Genomic DNA, 14,369 nt, shown 5'->3' on the forward strand with positions numbered 1-14,369 from the left:
TTAAAACAACGTGGGAACATCATGGGGCAGAGGTGAGATGCTGAAAGGGGCTGGTTTTTTATTTGGTTTTTAAATCCTTGCTGCAGCACTTCTCATGAAAACCAGACCATTAAATAGGGTAGAGTGTATTTCAGCTCCTGAGCTGAGCTTGTCCACTGATTTCCCAGAAGACCTGGACAAATCAAAGTAGCTTCTCCTCTAAGTAAGCAGGGAATATTATTATTATTTTTGTTATTATTATTATTATGCAGGAAATACATATCATTTAATAAACATCCAGAAGATGCTGCCCACTGTGTAAATCACACCATGAGCTAATATAAGCCATAGCTCAGTTCTGTGATTAGAGCTCTGCTGTGAGAAAGTGCTATTTATTCTGCTGCAAATGTGAAGAAAGGATTGGTATGAGATGCTCCTTGGGATGATATTTGAGGGGAATATTCAAGCCCACAGCAGCCTGCAGAGCCTGGGGCCAGCAGGGCCTGGCTGGATGTGCCAGCCGCACCAGGAATAGCTGCTGATTGCTGTGAAGAACTGCAGATTAATGGAACTTGATTCTGTCTCTCATTTTCTCCAAAAGCAGCTTCTCTGGGGTATCATCACCGAGGAGGTCCGAGAAGGGATGGCCAAGAGGAACTGGGCACATGAGCTGTTTGTCAGTAGCCAGAACAATCCCACCGAGGAACAGAGGAGCTTTTCCAGGAGCAGTGGGACAATGAGGCCCTTTTGTCTGGGGCTGTTTACTTCCCTCCCCTTTGTTCCAGCGACATCACTGTGCCCCAAACAAGGCACGCATTTGCATGTCAAGCGATTTCACTGTTTGGAAGCCTTGTTTGCCTTCTCTTCAGGACAACCAGGATGAGCCCCAGCACTGCAGGGGCCCTGTCTGCCCTGGACATGGATTTTCCATTTTGTGCACCCATCACCACCTCTTGTCACCACTGCAGTGACACTGCATCCCACACTCACACAGGTTGAGCTGTTCAGAGCTGCTTGCCTGGGCTGTTCCTCCCCTCTGGGTGTGGATGAGAACTTCATCACTTATCTCTTCCCCTTGCAATAAAACAGATTCCATTCGCAGCACATCACTGCACCCACCCGAGCTCAGCTCCCCACACAGATTTACTCATTTGCTGATTTTTTTTTCTCCCTGGAAACCTTTTAGCTCTGCCCTGCTTGCAACAACCCACAGCAGCTCTCCCTCCCTGCAGCCCTATGTGTCTGGACCCATGACAGTGCCCCATGGAACACAAGACTTGCAACAGGAAGGTGCAAGGAGAAGTTCTGCCTCCTTCCAAAATTTCTTCCCACTTCAGGACTGTTCTTGCCAAACCCAGCATCACTAGTGGCCACACTGGATGCCTTGGACTTGCATGTTGCTGCCTGTAAACCAGGGAAAGCGACTCTCAGCTTTGCAAAACATTTTGCATCTCTTCTGGGAGGAAATCTTTCATTCCAACAGCCACAACCACTGACTCAGAGATCATGCTGTGGCTTTTGGGAGCTGTGCACACCATGGAGGCAGCTGAAGGTGGGTCCCCCTGAACTGCAGGGTCAGCAGAAAGGCTCTGCTCAGCTGCTGGGGCTGCAGGGGAGCTGCTGATGCAGGAGGGTTTGCACCAAGGCAGACACACAGATTTGGTTCTGCTGACTGCACACAGGATGAGTGAGCTGCTGCAGGGCAGGGAAAACAGCTGGAAGAAGCAATATCACAGAAACAGTGGGAAAATTCACCAAGTTTGTCAAAGCCTTCAACTTGGCCAGTGCCAAGCAAATGCCACCCATTTTAGGGACAATAATGGGATTCTCCCAATGGTTTTGATTCCTAAGGGAACCCAGAGCAATGCAGAGCAGTTAGAAATTCCCCAAAACTCCAGTGCTGGGGGATGGGGAGGGAAGGAAAGGCAGAATAGAAGCACAGAATCATTTAGGTTGGAAAAGCACTCAAAGATCATCGAGCCCAACCATTCCTCAGCACTGCCAAGGCCACCACTATTCCATGTCCCCAAGTGCCATGGGGGCTCCACCACTGCCCTGGCAGCCTGTTCCAACCCCTTCAGTGAAGAAATTTTCCCTGATATCCAACCTAAAACCTCCCCTGAGGCCATTTCTGAGGAATGGGAGGTTTTTAATCTATTTTCTAATTTTCACATTGGAAACAAAGCTGCTGCAGGCAAAGACACCACAAGGGAAATAAATCACTCTAAGTATTTAAAAATGCTAGAGCTGAGGTTCCTTTACAAGTTGGAGGTGGTGTGTTACTTTTAAATGCTATTAATAGAAAAGCAGGCTCAATTTGGAGTCTGACAATCCATCACTCTCCCCCCTCTGGAGATCCACTCCTGCTTGGCAGCAGGGCCTGCAGGAGGTTAAGCAGAGCTTGGTGGGTACAAGCAGGGAGAGGAGCCCAGAGCAAAGCAGCGCCCAGGACAATGAATCTGGTTTGGCTCTGGATAAAGCTGAGTGCCCTGGATGGCAGCATGCCCTCACCCACAGTGTGTGAGGTGATCAGCGCTGCCCCTGTGCCCAGGCCCAGCCTGAGTGAGCTCAGCACAGCATCCCTGCCACAGGGAACCTGCACTGCTGCAGCCCTCAAGGGGGACAAACACAATTTGCTGGATTTTTGAAGGCTTACCACAATGAAATGGTCCCAAACCAGGATTTGACAGCATTTCTGTCCTGATGTATGTTACATTTGTAGGTCATTTGACAAAAGGAAAATGTGACTACTGGAGCCAGCCTGGTTTGGGTTGTCAGTGCACTCCCAGACCTATTTTTAACTTAGGTAGCACTCCCCTTATACAATAGCTATTACCATTTAAGGATTGCAAGGAGTCTTACAAATAGATGGAGTTGAAATTTTTCTCTGAAAAAGCATTCTGGCTTTTTGGACTACTTGGGGCATCTTTAACTCTTCAACCTGCAACAAGCCAACATGACTTAGAAGGTTTTAATAAAATATCTTCACCACTATTTTCTTCCCAGCCTTCACTGCATTCTCTTCCATTCCCTTTGAAACCTCCTTTGCTGATTTTTCACAAACATTCCTAAGGAAATGCAAACCCTGGTGTTTCCTGGGAGCTGACAGCAGTGACATGCACATGCCAGTCCTGCTGGGGAACAAAGCCAGCCTGGACTTGGCATTTTGGTAAAGGGCATCTCGCCTCACCCCAAAATGCTGGAGAGTTTGGGATCCTTGGCAGAGAGCCCCTCTAGCACCCTCCAGGCTGCAGCTTCTGAGAGACTCCTGGGATGTCTCCAGGCCACCACCAGGCTCCCTGTGCTGTGACTCAGACTTGGACAACGATCAAAGGGAACTCAGAAAGCTTCCAATTCCCCTCTGCAGGGCACAGAGCCAGAGGCACAATTAAAATGTGACTGCTCCAGGGGCTGCCCATCAGCTGCATCCAAATACTGGAGAGACTGGAGAGGGAAAGAAAAGCCTGGCAAACTCTGAGTGCTCCAGGGATCCAGCTAAAGGGCAGGAACCCCCAGCACAGGCACCCCAGTTCCAAAAAATCCCCCCATCAGCCTTCAAAGGTGAAGGTTAGGAAGGTTAAAATCTGTGCAAGAGTGAGGAAGGGAAAACCTGAGGGCTCACGGATGGATCCTGTGTGAGAGGGAAGGGGGTGGAGAAATGGAAAGTTTTAGGAAGCCTGGAGAATTGATGTCATGAGGACTGCAGAGAGGCAGGGGAAAGGTGGGAAAAGATGGGAAAAGGCAGAGGGAAAAGAAAGGAAGGGGAAAGGTGGAAAAAGGGAGGGGAAAAAGGGAGGGGAAAGGGGAGGGGAAAACGGAGGGGAAAAGGGAGGGGAAAAGGGAGGGGAAAAGGGAGGAAGAGAAAAGGCAGGGAAAGGCAGGAAGGGGAAAGGTGGGAAAAGGCAGGGGGAAAAGGAAGGAAGGGGAAAGGTGGAAAAAGGGAGGGGAAAAGGGAGGGGAAAAGGGAGGAAGAGAAAAGGCAGGGAAAGGCAGGAAGGGGAAAGGTGGGAAAAGGCAGAGAAAAGGTAGGGAAAGGGGAGGGGAAAAGGCAGGGGAAAAGACAGGCACACACACAAGGAACTGTCAAACTAGGTTTCAGACCTAACCCAGTTCCAGCACAGGTCCAGGGAGGGATCACAGCCCAACAGACTGGTGCAGGGTTTGGCTCAGCCGTGCCCGAATCCCATGGCTCACCTCGGTGAAAGCAGAGGTGTCCCAGGCAAACCAGAAGTGTGGATTTCAGGCATGTGAGCGATGAACACCTACACAAAGACTCTTTCAGACACAGAAAACCATTATTGATATGGCAAGGAAGGCTTCCACCAGATTAGCAGGTATTTGGTGAATTTTCATTGAAATTTCTCGACTTGGAATCACTCCCCCAAGCACAGAGAAATCCTCTGATGGCTTTTAAGGCATTTTGTTACTTTGTGCATTTATTTGAGGGTTTGCTCCTGATAATTTTTCTGCTGACTCTGGGAATACTGCAATGTGTGCTGCTTGCAGGCTGTGCTTTCAAAAGGGAGTGGATTTGAGAGGTGGGGGAAGCTCTCAGCTGCTCTGCAGCTGCAGCAGCCTGGCCAAAGGATCCTCTGGAGAGGGAGCTGCTCCAGGGGCACATGACTCAGCCCTGCTCTGGATGAAGTCACTGTCGAGTGAAAGCAAACTCTATTTGTTTCTACCAACATATATGGTGAACTCCAAATGCGAGTTCAAGGCAGAGGCCCAGTAATTCTCCCCACCCACTTTGCTTTTGTTTTGTTTGAGATGCTGCAAAGGAGCTCAGTTTAAGTGACAGCAAGGAGATGCACAAACCCACTGACAGCACTGCCCAGCACTGTGCAAAAGCACTTCCCTGCCCTCATGAACCCGAACTTCAAGGATTTTTTCCCTTACTCCTATTCCTGAGGTCTGTAATTAGTATGCAGCCATCACCTCCAGGAAAGTGGGATTATAGGATTGTATACAAGTTTTTCCCCCTTCATTAAATCTGTTTTTAAATAATTAATTTAACCTATGGTCAGGGAGTTCTTTACACTTTTTTTTATGCTGCCTTCCCCTTAAAGGGAGCAGCAGCATGCTCTGTGCCAGTTACCCAACACATCTGAAGCCACCTCACACAACCCCAGAGCAGAGTCCACGCTGGCAACACCAGGAATGAGGAACAAAGCCTCTCAAAGCACATTCTTTTTAACAAAGAGTTAACCCAAAGGACAGCCCTGACACAGATCACTTCAAGCCCGTGTGCTGCCTTTGAAACAGCATCTAAATTAAGGCTGGCAATTCCTTTCATGGCTTCAATGCTACACATTTTTCTAGGATAAGAGAGTGGGAGAGAGGATGAGCACAGAGCTGCAGGTGCCCTGCAGAGTGCAATATCAGAGTGGCTTCAAGTAGCTTCTGACACTCAGATACTCTGATATTCCAGGGTGGCAGCAGTAAGCTGCTCCTAACAAGCCAATTCATGAAAGCATTTTCATTTTTAATCAACACTGAAACATCCTCATGGGAATGAATCATGCACCAAAATACAGACCTATTTTGCCCAGAGATGGGCTCAAGCACATGAATCACCCTATCCTGAAACAGGGTGCTGGAACTGTGAATCCCAGCTGAAGGGTGGCAGAAACAATTCCAGCTAATCCCTGGCTTCAGAGAGGCAGCCACCTCTCCCTTTGCTTATTCCACTGGGGTGGCTCATTACAAATGGCCCTAATTGCTCTGGAAGGGACTCGTGCCTCCTTTGGAGAGACCAAACTAATGAAAGAAAAATTGAAAATGACAAGAAATAATTTAAAAACAGTTTTGTTTGCCAAACAAGGCATTCCAATAAAACAGCCTTTACAAACTTGGCACTTGCTTTATGTTTTCTGAAATCCTCCTGTTTTAGCCAGAAGAGAGAAGATATTCAGGGAGGGAAAATCTGCAGATTACAGCTGCCCTTGGTGCCAGTCACACATTTCCTCACCTTCTGCTTGATCTTTAATGCAATGCTAATGGTAACAATTTCTAGCCTGGGCTATTACCCACCAGCTGGCAGCAGCACAGCACGGAGCTTTCCCCCCTGGCTAAGGAAAATCTTCACTTTCACATGCTAAACCTGGACTCACATGGGTTTATAATAATCCTGGAAGTAAAGCGTGAGACATTCATCCTGCCAAGCCCACAGGAACCTGACAGTGATTTGCTCATCTTACACTTTGATCTGCCACAGAAACACATCTCAGCATCCTCAGGGTTTCTATTCAGAGGGTACCAAAAGCAGCCCTCAAGTGAGGGGCTCTGACCAAAATGCACTCACTGTTACTGGCTACTGAAGAGCACTGAAATCTCATTTTCATGAATCACTGAATTACCAAACATTTCCTGGAGCAGGTTTCTACCCCAGTCCCCCGAGTCTGCTTTGTGCAGTTTGCTGACACTTGGATAAATCAGTTTATCTGCTGGTTTACAAACACATTACTGGAGGCACAAGCACTCTTACCTTGCAGTAACTTTGTTTTGTGAACATACATGGGATGGGCAAAGTCCTGGTTACTGCAGGTGCTGCCAAATTCAAGGAACAGTCTGCAAGTGTGGTTGGTGAATTTCTCCCAATTTCCCCCTCCCCTGGCTGTGCTGAGAGAACAAACTCCAGAGAGGCTCTCTCTGTACAAGTGGTGTTTGCCCTTACCTGGCATTTCTTTAGGAGTGCCACATGCCCAGCTTGCTATTTTGGAGCTGGATTTTTTACCCTGTATACATAAATAAACTTGAAAACCTGTCCCAGTTCTCCTTTCTCCCATCACCCAGGCTCAGTGTTTGCTTGCAGTGCCCCAGCTGGCACTGCAGCCACAGCCAGGGAGGGGGAATGGCTCATTTTCCTTGTCCCCCATCTCTCCCAGCCCCACAGCTCTGGGCAGTGGGGCCACCACAAACCCCACCACACCCTGCACAGAATTCTTCTCAAGCCCATGGATCTAATTTCCATGGTAGTGCACCCCAGAGCAAGATAAGATACCAAAAATCAGAATTGCCCAGGCCAGGCAGCAGACCCAGAATCACTGAATTCTGGCTGGAAAAGCCCTCCAAGATCATCGAGTCCAACCATTCCCTCAGCACTGCCAAGGCCACCCCCAACCCATGTCCCCAGGTGTCCCATCTGTGTGTTTTCTGAACATTTCCAGCAATGGGGACTCCACCACTGCACTGTTCCAATGCCTGACCACCCTTTCCATGAAGGAATTTTCCCAAAATCCACCCTGAGCCTGCCCTGGCCCAGCCTGAGGCCGTTCCCTCTCCTCCTGTCCCTGTTCCTGGGAGCAGAGCCCAACCCCCCCCAGCTGTCCCCTCCTGGCAGGAGCTGTGCAGAGCCACAAGGTCCCCCCTGAGCCTCCTTTTCTCCAGGCTGAGCCCCTTTCCCAGCTCCCTCAGCCACTCCTGGTGCCTCAAAACCCTTCCACAGCTCCATTCCCTTCTCTGGACATGAACCCACAAGAATTCCCTGAATAATAAAAGCTGGAAAACACAGCTGGACATTCCATCATGGAGCAGCAAGTCACAGCTTCCAAACCAGGAACATTTTCCACAGCTCTGAGCAGTGACTGCAACTGAAAATCAGAGTCAGGCAGTGCAAAGAAGGAAAGAGCACGGTCACTCCATGGAAATGTTACCCAAGTCCTGCTTTGGCTATCTGTTACCTCATTTTATACATAAAAATAGGAAATATACACATGGGGCACACACAGATCCTCCCCACTGCCCCTGGGCTCTTTTCCAAGAGCATTTTAAACAATTTACAATCACTAATAAAAAGTAATTGAAAGTCTCCAGAAAGTTTTTTTCTTTCTTTTTCAGATGAACTTCCTTGCATTTAAAGTTTGTTATTCTGCAGTTTGTTATTCTGCTTTTCACACTTGTTTGTGCTTTAACCAACAAATTATTTTGTTTCAAACGTGAGGAAGTCACAACTTTCCTTCAATTTTCTTTTCTTCTCAAAAAGATGAGAACAAAGTGCCTCTATGTGATGCTGAAGTGCTTAAGGCCTGGTTTAGTGCTGCTCATGCAGACAGAAGATTCAAGCACATCCAGGCTGTGATGGCAAGTAAATTAAATCTCTGGAAGGAAATAAATGGGCAGCTCTATTGCAGGGATTTCCATTAGGATATGTAGAATAACTCCCCAGTAAATTCATTTGCCACAAAGCTGGGATTTTGCCAGGAATCCAAGACAGAAAGCTCAAGTTCAGTATTTATTTGTGTCAAAACAGTCTGGCTCCATTTCTATTATTTTATATGGTTTCTTAGCAAGGAACACATCACAATGGGCTGGGACTAGGTTGGGAATTTTTTGGCTTGGCAGTGGAATCTGTGAAAAACTCCAAGGAGAGGAGAATAAAGCTATCTTTTGAAACTTCACAAGCCAGTGGTCACAGATGAGGGTCCCGAGTTACTCAATGCAGAAAGTGCGGGGCACTCCCGAAACCTTGAAAAAGATTGGAACAGTTCCCTTTGCCAGCCTTCAGTCGCTGCATGAAAAATTCAACTGCAATTAGCATTTAGCACAAAGCACTTTCTGTAGGCTGACAATAGGTAGCCAGGGCAGAAAGTGTACGTAAGGAGAACGGAATCCTGTTTTAGAGAATCGCATGGGTTCAGTTCACAGCAAAGGGATCCCCACTTTACCCCCAGCAAATTCAACCCATCCAATTCCCTCTGCTCAGCAGCATAAATCAAGAGCAAGGAAAATGAAGTGTAGATTAAAAAGCATCAGGGTAAGTTCAGGGACATGTTAAATGGAATTGCTTATTTTGCTGTTCCTTTAAATAGGCAAGCTCAATGCATTTGACACCCAGACCTATTCTTTAGGATCACCATTCACCATCAATCATTTAAGCTGGGTGTCAGACCTGTCTAAGTGAAGTGCCCACTGCTCTGAATGACTCTGATGTGCACTTTGTGCTGGGAGGGAGAGGAAAGATGAACTATTATATTGCTAAGTATCTCAGGGAAATAAAGGGTCTTCTTTGAGTTCCATAAATTCCCATGACATTTCAATTAATCTGCCTGTGTTGTGTACAGTGTGGACACTCCAGCATGAGCTACTGTGCCTAAGGATAAAACAGCAGGGAAGAAAAAGTCCTGAGTCTTAGGTGATGTGACCTAAAGTAGAGGTTAAAACCAAACAGAACCCTCACCTTCACATCTGCATGCACAGAGACAACAGCAGCTGATAATTAAAGCTATTAAAAAAAAAAAGAAAAAAAAAAAAAAAAAAAAAAAAAAAGAAGCAGCTTTACAATCTTTGTCACAAGTTCTCATTAATTGCCTACCACTCCCTTCTCCCAGGGAGCACAACAGTGAGGAAAAACCCTGGTGGCATCATGTGCTTAAGAGCATTGCAGAGTTAACGTTTTCTTACCTTTTATAGAAACCATGGAGAGGCTGGAGACATAAAAACTGCCAGTAATCCAAGCAGAAGGCCTTTAACTTCAGCATTTTCCAGCACTCCTGCCGCCGCCACCGCGGTCTGCAGCGGGCTTTTAGCGACACAAGACTTTTTTGTTAGGGTTTGAATGACTCAAGCGCGGTGAGCAGCCGGGTGTCCGTGCCCCATCCCGGGGCTGTGGCATCGCCCGCAGCCGGGGCAGCCCCGCCGCTCGCTCAGCACCTGCAGCCCCCGTGCCCGGCTCGTACAAAGAGGCGGGCGCACAAAGGACACGAACTCATGGGCGCTCTTTGATCCCGCTTGCCGCTTGTCTCTCCCACAGCCCCCAGTCCTACCGGGATCACTGGTGTTACACAGAAATCCCACTTCTGCTTTCGGCTGTTTTAGGCCGTTCTGAGAGCCCCCCGGACTAACAGCGTGGAGAAATCCCAGCTGCGGGCTTTGATGGAGCCTTGGAAAGCATCCTTAGAGCTCCCAGAACTTCGGAAAATGCAGGCAATTATCTCGATGGGCTGTGACACCACTGCCCGGTACCCAGAGCAGAGCTGTGATCTCAGCACACGGGGCTGGAGGCGTTTGCCCTTTTCCCCGTTTTTCCCCTTTCCCCCCCTCGTTAATCAGCTCCTCCTGTACCAGCATATCAGCTCCATTGTCTGCGGCACCTCGGGAGCTGGGGGCTTCTCGTGAGGGGAGAGGAAAGGAGCGGAATAAAAGAAAAAAGCAGAAGAAGAGGAAAAAAAAAAAAAGGAAAAAATAAAGGAAAAAAAAAAAAAAAAGAAGGCAGGCAGGAGCTCAGACCCTCCCGCTCGCACACCAGATTGTGCTTATCTGGTTCCCAACGCGCTTTGCCAGGGAGCGCAGGGGGGAGGATGAACCAACCCCGAAGCGCGGGGCGGCAGCGGGACAGCCCCCGGGGCGCGGGCACGGACGGACGGACAGAAGGACAAACGGACAGAGAGCCAGGCGGACAGACAGGCAGCCTGCCGGCAGGACAGACAGCCCCTCCGGGGTATCCCGGCGGAGCATCCCGGGGGATCCCTGCAGCCGCAGCCGCACGGGAGCCACCCCCGAGCCGCGGGCTGGGAGCTGCCGGGGCTGGGGATGGCAGAACAGCAGCGATTGCTACCGAAACCTCTGCCGGGCGCGATAAACGCGGTTGCTTTGGTTCTGAGAAGAAAGGAGCACAATTCTTTAACAATTTCTATATTTTACAGTGGCCCAATTCTACTGAGTCCCTCCCCTCCTCCTCCTTCTTTCCTCTCTATCCCAACGTGAACTGCCACGGCTGAGAATCCTGGAATGGAATCGCACAGGGCAGGGTTAGATTAGATTAAGTGGGAATTCCTCCTGTGAGGGTGGGCAGGCCCTGGCACAGGGTGCCCAGAGCAGCTGCGGCTGCCTTTGGATCCCTGGAAGTGTCCAAGGCTAGGCTGGACAGGACTTAGATCCACCTGGAATAGTGGGAGGTGGCTTTAAGGGCTGGGCTTTAAGGTCCCTCCCAACTCACATCAGTCTGGGATTCTATAAATCTCCTGGGATGGAAGAGACCCACAAGGATCATTGATCCAGCTCCTGGCCCTGCACAGACGCCCCAACAATCCCATCCTGGGTACCCCGGGAGTGTTTTTCCCTGAGCTCTGGCAGCCTCGGAGCCGTGCCCATTCCCTGGGGAGTGTGGGCAGTGCCCAGCACTGGGGGAAGAACCTTTCAGAGCTCCAGCCCTTCCCTGGGTGCTGTCCCTGGTCAGAGAGCAGAGATCTGTGTCCATCCCTCCCCTTCTCCAGGCTCACAGGATACTCTGAGTTAACAACAGCACAGAACTGCTCCATTGCAACACACAGGAGTGGCACACAAGAACTTCAATTTATCTTTTGAAAAAAAAAAAAAATTGTTGCTGTTGTTGAATAAGAAGCGTCCTGAGGGAGATCAATGCTTGTGTGCAGTTTGCTGTAAATTTACTCTTCCAGCAGCTACAATTTAGCTGTTTCTGATTCTGTTTCATTTCTGAAAATCCCTCACAGGAAACACCTAGGCTACAGCTTGCACTGCTGTCGAACAGGTATGGAGGGGCTTGAGAGTTCAACAGTCACAACAACAAAACCAAAAGCAGAATCTGACTAAATGCTTCAAAACCACTCTGGCACTTGGACAAGTGTTTAAAACAAAACCAACAACCAACCAACCAAACAAAAAAACCCAAACAAACCATAAAACACCCCCACAATCCCATCCCCAAAATGCCACAAGAATTTTAACACTGTTTCAAAAATATGCAAAGAAAACCAAAGCTCTAAGCCTCAGCCTGAGGCTCTTTTCCATGTGGACCTATCTAGTTCCCCAAGTGTCTGGATAATAAGCTATATTTAGGGATCTATATAAGCTATATTTAGGGGTTCTGGTTTTCCTCATTGTCACTGTGCAGTTACAGAAGTGCCTTGACTCTTCTTAGAAAATTGCGTTGTGTAAGTTTAATTAAATGAAATTATAAATATATGTGAATAAGAACTGGCAGTTTCTTTAGTGCAGTAAAGAATTCAGGGGGTTATGCTTAAACAGGGTCACACTTTGTGTGGTATTTCCTTAAAAACACCTTGTAAGGACAGGGCAGGTGGTGGGAATGACCAGATCATGAGAAGAGCAACTTGGAGTAAAAAAATATGTTTGACTGGAGCCTTTAAAAAAATATTTTCTTGTGAAGATTCTCTTTCAAGTGCATCTTTCTGTCCTCTCTTTGTGCTGCCTGCACTTATTTGCTGGGATTTCTTTCAGAGCAGCACCAGAGCTGGTGACTCCTAAGCAAACACAACTGGTTATCTGTGAGAAGCAGCATCCCCCCGACAACACAAAACACTGCCCAAATCCAAGCCTATTTATCTTCCTGGACTCATATTCCCTTGGGTTTCATTAGCTTGGCAATTTTCAAGTCACTGATGCCATCATGGTGAGGATATTTAGATCTCCTTATCAAAACTCTTTCATCCCTGCTTTTCATCCCTTGTTCTCCAGGGTGGTTTTATCTAAAGAGGAACTGAGGGAAGGCCCTGGAGATCCAGTGGCTGCTGGTGAGTCCCAACCTCTTGGCACTGCCTCCTGCCCTGGGTTTGGTACTGCCAAGATGGCAATGGGAAATCCTTTTTCCTTTGTTTCCACAAAAAAATCAGCACAAGAAAAAAAAAAAAGAAAAAAAAAAAGAAAGAAGAAAAGAATTTGAGTTTTCACAGTTGTAACATTCTAAGAAAAAATGAAGGAAAAAAGAAAGAAAAAAAATGGCTACATCCCATAATCAAGGCCAGCTATTCCCAGGATCAAGGAAAAAGGGGAAAGCCAGCCCAAGACAAGTAAGCTCAGGAGAGCCAGCCAAAGACTCGATCCTGAAATGAGACTTTTCAGGAAACTTCCCCTTTGTCTGTTCACACTGCAAAGCAATTTCTTTCTCAGCATCATATCCTTTCCAGAAAAAAAAAAAAAATCCTATTTATCACTCTAATTATCTATTTCTAAGCAGTGGGCTGGAGCATAGGAGCCATGTACCCATGGATTTCCTGACAGCATCCAGGCCCGATTATCCCACCCTGCAGAGAAAATGCTAATAAGGACTTTTGCAAATGAAAAGCCCCACGCTCTCAACACGTTCTTCATTTTCACTTGTCTTCCACAGGAAAACTACAAAGGAAATTAAGCTTCACCTCACGGCTCAGCCGGGATGTAAAACTGGTTCTTTCAGAAAGGCATTTACCGAAACCTTTGACTTGGAATTCCCAGGCCTAACAAAAGCAGAGATTTTTGGATGTGCTGCAGCTCCAGCACTGGAGCTGTAAGGAGTTTGCTGAGAATTTCTGCAGTCACTCAGAGTTCAGCCTCTGACAAGGCTTTCAAAAACAGCCCCTAAAAAAGGGCCAAGTGGAAATCGAACATTGCACCACCTCCTTTTTTAGGGGTGGTTTTCTTGCCAACCCCTGGAGCTCTGAGGCTGGAAGAAAACAATCCACTCAGGGATAAAATAACCCCAGCATGGAGCCAGTGACTGCTGGAGTTCCTGGGGTACTGCTTTCAAAAGTTGGGAAGACCAAGAAAATTGACTTGTCTGGTGACAGTCTTTCACAAAGTACTAATATTGAACTGCTGTTATTTACTTAGTTAAACTTTCAGAGTGATATGCCAGGAACAATCCTGAAAGATATTTCACTTCCCCAGAAAAACAGTGTATCCCCCTATTTAGGTGGAGCACAGAAATTGCAGTAATTCAACTGTTTTCCACAAGTCTTTCAAGACTCCAGGGTGAAACACTTGACTGGCCACACACAAAAATTCATGGCAGCCACTCATGTATTGTGGGGTTCAGGAATCTCACAGGACCCAGACAGTGTGGATCCCACATTCATCCATGATACCCTGCACACACCACATTAAAAATGGGGGGAGTACAGAGCAGGGCTACAAACCAAGGGTTTGGGCTAGCAAAGAGATGCTGAAGTTCCTCCTGGAAGTTGTAAGGCCTCGCTGCTCTCAGGACATCACAGCACACACAAAAAAGGGCACTAAGTGGCCTCCACATCAAAGCTGGGGGGGAAATTCCTGGGCTGCACAAAGAAGAAGGCAAATGTGGGAGTTCAAGGCTGTGGCAAAGCAGATGTCCCTCCTTGTCCCTTGCAGGCAATCCTGGGTAGCACCCCTGGAGCATCCCTGCCCCACCAGGGCAGGTGGAAGAGCTCACACAGAGCCCTTGGGCTTGGGGACACCCCAAGGTGTTGGTGACAAGCTCTGCAGAGATGCCCAGAAAGTCAGGACATAAATCCAGGTCTCTTCCTTCCATATTGACTTGAAGGGCAGCTCTGCTGCCTAGAAACCTTCCAGAAACTCAAAACAAAGTTCTTTGGCTTCAGAGTTCTGCACTCCCCCGCAGATGAATTCTAATCACCACTTGATCCCACCCTTTATTTTTGGTTATTAAGCTACTCAGCTGC

General features: G+C 47.9%; 1 protein-coding gene across 9 annotated transcripts in view; it reads right to left on the reverse strand.

Annotated features, from left to right (window-relative positions):
* The window catches only part of IQSEC1 (IQ motif and Sec7 domain ArfGEF 1), a 285,226-nt gene that overhangs the window by 120,692 nt on the left and 150,165 nt on the right, over positions 1–14,369 (reverse strand). Inside the window, exon 1 of one of the 9 annotated variants that reach the window (XM_050979510.1) lies at positions 9,379–9,612. The exons of the other annotated variants lie outside the window; for them this stretch is intronic. Coding sequence (XP_050835467.1) covers positions 9,379–9,455 — 77 coding nt within the window. The 5' untranslated portion in view covers positions 9,456–9,612. Of the gene's footprint in view, positions 1–9,378; positions 9,613–14,369 lie in introns of those variants that run through there. 9 annotated transcript variants of the gene reach the window in all.

Source organism: Serinus canaria, chromosome 12 (genome assembly GCF_022539315.1).
Source record: "Serinus canaria isolate serCan28SL12 chromosome 12, serCan2020, whole genome shotgun sequence".
NCBI classification, from domain to species: Eukaryota; Metazoa; Chordata; class Aves; order Passeriformes; family Fringillidae; genus Serinus; species Serinus canaria.